Source organism: Doryrhamphus excisus, chromosome 11 (genome assembly GCF_030265055.1).
Source record: "Doryrhamphus excisus isolate RoL2022-K1 chromosome 11, RoL_Dexc_1.0, whole genome shotgun sequence".
In the NCBI taxonomy this organism is placed as follows: Eukaryota; Metazoa; Chordata; class Actinopteri; order Syngnathiformes; family Syngnathidae; genus Doryrhamphus; species Doryrhamphus excisus.
In genome coordinates this window covers 5,335,505-5,343,974 of record NC_080476.1, presented here as the reverse complement: position 1 = coordinate 5,343,974, position 8,470 = coordinate 5,335,505, and the positions used below count along the sequence as shown (strand labels likewise).

At 44.1% G+C, this 8,470-nt stretch overlaps 1 protein-coding gene across 1 annotated transcript; it reads left to right on the top strand.

Moving 5' to 3' along the window:
* The first annotated feature begins 1,879 nt into the window (after positions 1 to 1,879).
* kcnj15 (potassium inwardly rectifying channel subfamily J member 15) lies at positions 1,880 to 6,469 on the top strand. Its single transcript, XM_058088074.1, has 2 exons — positions 1,880 to 2,055; positions 2,863 to 6,469. Exon 2 carries the CDS (start codon positions 2,928 to 2,930, stop codon positions 3,945 to 3,947), a length of 1,020 nt encoding a protein of 339 aa, XP_057944057.1. The 5' UTR covers positions 1,880 to 2,055; positions 2,863 to 2,927; the 3' UTR covers positions 3,948 to 6,469.
* The last annotated feature ends 2,001 nt before the right edge of the window (positions 6,470 to 8,470 follow it).

The window sequence follows — 8,470 nt, the reverse complement described above, 5'->3', positions numbered from 1 at the left end:
ATTTATGAATGATTTTTTGAAAAACACGGTGGGGTGAGTTCGAGATGTTTGAACCCCAAAGTGGAGAGGGATGAATGTATTAGTAAATGTGAACAGGGTTTGGAAAGTAGTATATTAGTATTCTAAATATAGTGCTAAAGTCTTAGACCACAACCACCTGTTCAAAGCAGTCATTGACATTTTGGTAACTATCTAAATAAAAGGTCCAACTTGCCCAAGCCAGTTTTTGAAGTGATTAGCAGATGCTACTCTTTACTGAGTCCTACTGAGAATTTTTTTTTCTGGTTTGGAGAGGTTTTTGGGAATTTTGAGCAATGGTCTGTTGCTCAAAGTGCTTGTTGTCACACTCCCCCTTCTTGCTTTTGCACATTGTCGCTCTACTTGAAACTACATTAACATCCAAATAATAGTAAATAATTTTAGCTATTTTTCAACTGGTCTTAAGATTTTGATCAGGTCATGTATATCACATGCCAACAATGTAACATTAAGGAGTGGGACACAAAGACACAAGATAGCATATCTCTGTGAGCTACAGTGTCAATATGACACTCATATTTTAACAGCAACATCATCTAGTTTGGCCTAAAACAAAATGATCAAACCCGCAACCTTTATAGCTGATTGACAGTTGCCATAGTTCCAGGCTGGATTTTAATTCAGTCATTCCTTCATTTTCTACCGCTTATCCTTACGAGGGTCACGGGTGTGCTGGAGCCTATCCCAGCTGTCCTCGGGTGAGAGGCGGGGTACACCCTGGACTGGTGGCCAGCCAATCACAGGGCACATATAGACAAACAACAATTCACACTGACATTCATACCTATGGACAATTTGGAGTCACCAATTAACCTAGCATGTTTTTGGAATGTGGGAGGAAACCGGAGTACCCGTAAAAAACCCACGCATGCACGGGGAGAACATGCAAACTCCACACAGAGATGGCCGAGGGTGGGATTGAACTCAGGTCTCCTAGCTGTGAGGCCTGTGCGGTAATCACTCGACCGCTGTGCAAAACATGTCTACGTATATTTATTTTTCTCAGTAATGGCATTAGATGCAATTTTGCCTAAGGAGAAGTAGAATGATCCCCAAGGCACGCATGCTACATATTAAAATACTTATTTACCTAATTATTGTGCACATAGTGTATTGTATTTTTTTGTTCTTCCTTATGTATATTCAGGCATTACAGGACATGTTGTTCCAGTGGATCTGATAAGCAACAAGGAAATGGGTCGCTCTAAAACCTGTGTGCCACACACACACATGCATAGCCTAAAGGAATGTGTGTAATAACAATACGGTTAATAACAAAGCTTCAAGGTCATAAAGTACTTTTTGTCTTGTTTTCCATACTGTTGCTTGAAAATTCATCAAAGCCAAATTTACTTTACAAATAATTTGTTCACGAGTCAAAATGTCACCAAACTAAAACATTTTCAGATTCTCTAGTCTTGCAGTTAACCACCGTGCAATACAACGAAAACTTACTGTGTCATTTTCCGCTTCCCTTAACACTGCCTTGCTATCAAATCAATTTGTGTAAGTCATTGATATTCAATTGAATATCAATATTGCTTTGAGAAGCCAGATGTTTTCCTATGTTGCATTAAGGTTCGTTTCCTGTTCTGTGGTTATCATCACATCTTTTATAATCTATACCACTAATGGTGATTTTTAGCATTGCTAAACTTCACACAAGTGACCTTCAGAGAACAATTGTACATCCATAAATCTGGGCAAGTGTGTCAAGCAACAACAGCCGTAAAAGAAGCAAAAACAAGACTTGAGGGTGTTTTCTACCCCCCACCCCCCCAACCCCACAAGAGGACAGGTACACAAGAGGCGGTGATGGCAGGGGTGGGGGATGTACGCAAAGAAGCCAGCCCACTTCTGGAGCAGAGTCTACTTCTACTTCTTATGTGCCAAAGTTCACTTACCAAGGCGAGACAACAGGAGGAGAACGAAGACCTAAAAGGACTGGAGTAGATGATAGCGTTCTAAAGGTGGACCAAGAAAGACCAGAGCAAACCAGCAAACACCTGACAGGATGTGAGTAGACTCATTCATCATTGCAATGGTTTACTACGCAAGGTTAACTTTCAACTTATACACCAACCTTTCACCTCTTGTGTCTCCTTTTTAGCTTGAATAGTGTCCTCCTTTAAATCCTCTGCTCTAATTGTCTTTTCAGTGACCTTCAGAAGACAACTTTGATTTGTCATGTTTGACCTACACACCTTAGGCCTCAAAATAGGCCAAGAAATCATATTTAGTTAGTTAAAATGTATGTTAAAACGGACGATAAGACAGTAAAACACTGTGTAGTGTGTATGTGTACTATACAACAATATAAAAATAAGACAATTAAAAGTATATTGTATTGTTTCATCATTATTCATTATTTTTCTACCACTTATCCTCACGAGGGTGGCGTGGGTGCTGGAGCCTATCCCAGCTGTCTTCGGTCGCCAGCCAATCACAGCGCACATATAGACAAACAACCATTCACACTCACATTCATACCTATGGACAATTTGGAGTCATCAATTAACCTAGCATGTTTTTGGAATGTGGAAGGAAACCGGAGTACCCGGAGAAAACCCACGCATGCACGGGGAGAACATGCAAACACCACACAGAGATGGCCGAGGGTGGAATTGAACTCGGGTCTCGTAACTGTGTAGCCTGCACTCTAACCACTTTATTTCCTGAGGTCAAACTACAGTAGCTTATCATGTTAATAAGTTCTAACTTTAGATCAAGGTATGCCAATAACGTAGTAACGTAAGCCGTAATGCATAAACCAGCTTCAGGCTGTTTTGGACTGACCTGGTCTTGTTGTTGCTCTTTGAACAGTCAGTCCTTCGGCGATGCAAAAGTGAAAGAGGTGAGAGGTCCCTGTGTAAGAAGCCAACGGTGTCATGGCGGTCAGGAAGGCAGAAGTAAGGCGGCGGATTGTGTCCAAAGACGGGCACAACAACGTTCGCATTGACAACGTGGAAGGCATGGTGAAGCTGTACCTCCACGACATCTGGACCACAGTGGTGGACATGAAATGGCGTTACAAGCTCACCCTGTTCGCCTCCACCTTCGTCATGACGTGGTTTATCTTCGGCGTGCTCTTCTACTTCATCAGCATGGGCAACGGTGACTTTGAGCCCATGTTGAGCTCCAATCACACACCTTGTTTGGAGAACGTCCAGACGTTCACCGGCGCCTTCCTCTTCTCACTGGAGTCGCAGACCACCATCGGATACGGATTCCGCTACATTAAGGAGGACTGCCCGCTGGCCATCTTCACCCTGGTGGCCCAGCTGGTCATCACGGGCCTGGCAGAGATCTTCGTCACAGGAGCCTTTCTCGCCAAGCTGGCCCGGCCGAAGAAGCGAGCAGAGACCATCAAGTTCAGCCAGTCGGCGGTAGTGTGTCGCCGCCAGGGCAAGTGGTGCCTGATGGTGAGGGTGGCCAACATGAGGAAGAGCCTGCTCATCCAGTGTCAGCTCACAGGGAAGCTCCTGCACTCCAACGTCACGGAGGAGGGAGAGAAGACCCAGGTTCACCAGACTTCAGTAGATTTCTTCATGGGCTCTAGCAGCGAGTGTCCGTTCCTCATTCTGCCACTCACCTTTTACCACATCCTAGATGAGCGGAGCCCACTAGCAGGCCTGAGCGCCGAAAACCTGCAGAGCCGTGACTTTGAGCTGCTGGTGACCCTCAACGCCACCATGGAGTCCACGGCAGCCACGTGCCAGAGCCGCACGTCCTATGTCCCCCAGGAGATCTTGTGGGGCTATGAGTTCAAGCCCGTGCTCTTCAGCACCGCCAGCGGCCGCTACGTAGCTGATTTCAACTTCTTCGATAAAGTACAAGTGAGCAGTGACATCGCCTTCCGCAACAACGACGAGAAGCTAAAATTGGAGGAGGACTACAAGAAAGAATAGCGAATTCGGGACTTTGATCCATTAATCTGGTCTGAATCTTAAAATGTTATGCTAATTGAGGCCTTAAATTTGTTGCATTTGAGACAGCTGGCAAGTTGGAAATACCACCGCTCAGAGTTCCCGAAAAATTAAAAAAAACACATTCCAGTCAAATAACAAAAAACATGTCTGACAATATTCCAGTTTTGTGGAATGCAGCAAAAGTACCCCCTTATTTATAAGATATTTTCCTAATATGTCACTTCCAATTTTGATATTGGTCTGAATCTGGCTTTTGTTTGCTGTATTGCAGACTGCCAGAAGTCGGACATATCCCACAAAACCTTCCACATGTCAATAAAAAACATGGCTGGCAATCTGAATTCCATTTATCTGGAATGCAGAAAGAGTATTCTAACATCTTCTCATTTAAATTCTTCATAAATTGAATGGAAAGGGAAATGTTATGCACATGTTCGTTGTATTCCAGACTGTATCCCGCTTGGGAGCTTCCAACCATGACAATATTCTGAAATCCAACCATATTTTTGTGGTAGTACATGGTGTAAAAAGCTTAAAGAGGACCTATTATGCTCATTTTTTGACCCTTTGTATTGAGTTGTTGACTCCTATAGAGCAGTTACACACAATGACCCTCACAAAACTTTTCGATCTTCCAGAATCTGCACCTATTCCAGCTGTATCTCCTTTGATTTGTGCTTCCTGCCAAAAGGGTCTAATTTATTCCACATATGACCCACTTCTGGGTATGCCCATTTTGCTGTGATTGGTCAACGTCCAAAGTGTTTCCTAACTATGAACAAACCCCACTTTTAATATAGTGGGTATAGGAGTTGACAATAAATTCATGTTTTACCACGCTTTTTGAGCCAGCCCAAACTTCCCAGATACGCAAACCTCATTATCTGAAACTTTGGCATTATTTAACATGAGAATACAACATTCTAACTACATTAATAGGTCAGAAAAGTGGAAAAAGCTTAATAGGTCCCCTTTTAAGAACAATATTTTAAGCTTTTTTGTACAAAAAGCCTCAAGTTCGTTTTCTAACTGGAAACCATTTTCAATTTATAATCAGTCCATAATTTAATATAATTAATATGTATTGGTCTATTAGCAGTTAGCATTGCTGCACTGTCAAATGGCAAATAAACATGACTAAAGTGAGAGTAAAAGTTACTCACCAATGCTAATTGCTAAGCTGTCACAGCCTAGCCTCGCCTAGCATAGCGTAGCTTAGCATGTGGCAGAACGAAAAGGGTAACAAGCCTATCATAGGAAACTGACATCTTTTAACATCCCATCCCCCGTTTAGCGCTAAAAAAGACAGTTTAGGTCCATTTAGCAAACATTCATTCATCCATTCATTCATTTATTTTTTACCGCTTATCCTCACAAGGGTCGCAGGGGTGCTGGAGCCTATCCCAGCTGTCTTAGGCGGGGTAGACCCTGGACTGGTCGCCAGCCAATCACAGGGCACATATAGACAAACAACCATTCACACTCACATTCATACCTATAGACAATTTGGAGTCACCAATTAACCTAGCATGTTTTTGGAATGTGGGAGGAAACCGGAGTACCCGGAGAAAACCCACGCATGCACAGGGAGAACATGCAAACTCCACACAGAGATGGCCGAGGGTGGAATTGAACTCGGGTCTCCTAGTGTGGCCTGCGCGTTAACAACTCATCTGCCAATTTTTGACATGATTAATAAAAATGTAGTAGCTAGTTATAATTGAATCCTTTTTGAAAATTTCACTTGAATTTCTGCTTTTGATCAGCCTATTTCAGCTTGATGGTTGTTTGTATTAGGGATAGGCTCCACCATACCCCCATGGCTCTTGTGAGGACGAGCGGCATAAAAAACGGATGGGTGGCAAGAAATTGCTTCATCAACATTAAGCTTTACGTAGAACCGCCTTAAGATCCAACAGTTTAAAATGTTAAATTCTTGCAATTTGTTCTTAAAATTTAGTCCACAGCAGAATTCACTTCGCCAAGCTTAGCACGTAACAATGAAATTAACAAGCAATCAGGTAACAACAAAATGTCATTGGTCTTGTTTGGCACAAAGTACCAGTTACGTTCCCATGTAATGAAACAAGAACGTGTCCACAATTTTGACTGGCACTGACAATAAAACCATAGTTCTTCCATTTTAATTCAAAACATGTTACTTAAACTCTCAGCATGTAAAAATATTCATTGGATCTTTTTTTTTTTTATTTCAGAAGGATCATTTACACAAAGTATGAATGTCTTTTGTCTTTATTGTATGAGAAACTAAATCTCTCTTTGTGCATAGTGTTAAGTGAAACATGATGAGTTTCGAGGCGTTGAATGGAACCAGACCGGAACTGGTTTGTCCCACTTTTTTCTTTTCGTGCTCACCTGTTGTGGCAACAAGCTACTTTGTCCAGACAAAGACGACTGTATTCAGTTGAAACAATCAAAAGTCCAGAATGATCTTTTACTGACATGAATGTAGACTATGCAAATATATGTAGAAAAAGTGTCTCAATCTGAGTTTGGCTGTATGATTGATAAATCTGGACAGGATGGTGGGAATCGAGCACAGGATAGAAGACAGTGTCAATGCTCTCCCATTCAAATTCTCAAATGTATTTCTGACATTTTAAGGATGCTAGTCCAAAAATAGAATTGTTTTTCACAAATGTCCGAGGTAGCTGAGATTAAAGTTCACACACATGCACGTTTGTTCAGTCACTGTTTTAGGCTGAGGTTCAAAGGTCAAATTCAGAGTCTATTGTCAGAGCAAGAACCCTTTTGCCTTGTCGTGCAATACTTAGCAGTGTCATGGGTGGTCTAAACAATGTGCTTGAAAAGGTTAAAGTGCTTCAATGTTCCTATGAAGGGATCATACATGTTAAACATCCATTTGTCAGTATGAATAAATATTATGAACCAAGCTAAAGATGTCAGTGAAACATGGATGCTACATGACCGTACAGGTGCAGTTCACCTGTCAGAGGTGAGTGTCGTTGGCAAGGTAAGATGTCCTAAAAGTGTCCCGGGAAGGAGAGGGCTTCACCTGGAGCCAAAGCAGAGCTTGGCCACAGATGAAAAGAAACTCTGGCTCTTATTGGGCTCGGGCTGATCTCTTAAGGCGTCCAGGTGGACTTTTAGGTGCTTGAAAACGGCGTCATCGAAAGATGGCTCATTCGCCACCACGGCCTCCACTAGCTTGTCTGGAGAACCAAAGTCCACTAGGAGCTTCTTGACCACGGGCGTGATCACCTCCTCTAAGTTGGCCAAGGTTTGGATGTGGTCGATGTGCTGGGAACTGATTTCCTCCATGGCCCTGGATGACAGATGCTCAATGATCAGCAGGAGGGCGTCTGTCTTCAGAGACTTCTTGCATTTGCTTGGGAGGCTCTGTCCCAGCTGCGTGGTCAGCGTGTAGGCCAGGAGTCGTGTCAGCTTCGCATTGAAGGAAGGGGTACGCTCCCACACAGGAGACAACTTCGACAATGGGCTTTTTGAAACATCTGTTCCCGACGTTGCTGGTATTTGGGGAGTGGCCAAACCCGACACTGCTGAGAAAGTCGTTTGAGAGTCCATTTTGGGAGATGTGTTGTCCTCCACCACAAGGAGCCTATTTTTGGGGGTTACCACCTTCTCGGCATCTTTGTCTGTGTTGAGAGCGGTCACCACCAGTTGGTTGATCTCGTTGACGGCACCGGACACTTCGTCGGCGTACGTCTCTTCATTTTGCTGCTCCGTCTCCATCCAGAGAACCAGCTGCTGCAAGAACTTCCATGCAGCGTCCTCCGTCATCGCGTACAAGACTTCTGAAGAAAGGGTCTGACCGTCCCAATGTTTCTTACCCGGTCGCCCCCACAGGAGCGAGTCCATAAAAGGAGTGTTGCAGCGGCTGGAGGGCACTTCATATATGTCACTGTGACAGGACATGACGTATTCGTACAGTTGAGAGGTGAGTTCTTCAGAAAAACCCTTCAACTTCTCATCCATATAGCGCTTGAGTTTGTCCTCACGAGCTTCCGGCTCCATCTGGCTGAACTCATCGAACAGCTTGGCCACCTTCTCCTGGATGGACTCGAACTCAAACTTTGGACGCTGCGACGGCCTGACATGTAAGGTGCTGGTCCTGAAGGCACCTTTGGTGTCCCCTCTGGAAGACTGTGCGCTCTTCTCATCTCTGCGTTCTGGCCTGAGGGCCACCACACATGCGTCTTGGTTCTTAAAGGCTCGTTTCAGTCCTCCCAGCATGCGTGAAAACTGCAAGCGTGCAAACTTGAAGAAGCGGAACCTGCGCTGTTTGACCTGACCATCCACGCTGGGCTTCTCCTGCGACTTGAAGAAATTCTTGACTTTGTTGGCGATCAGCTTCAGGTTGAGGTTGAAGCGAGTCAAGCGGCTTTCCATGCAGCCAGTTGCATCTCCTGAGCCCTGAGAAGGTTCCTGGATGATGCTCTTGGTGATGTCCACTGCCGCCAGCTGAGCACTCTCTTGGGCCACCAGGTCCTCATCATCAT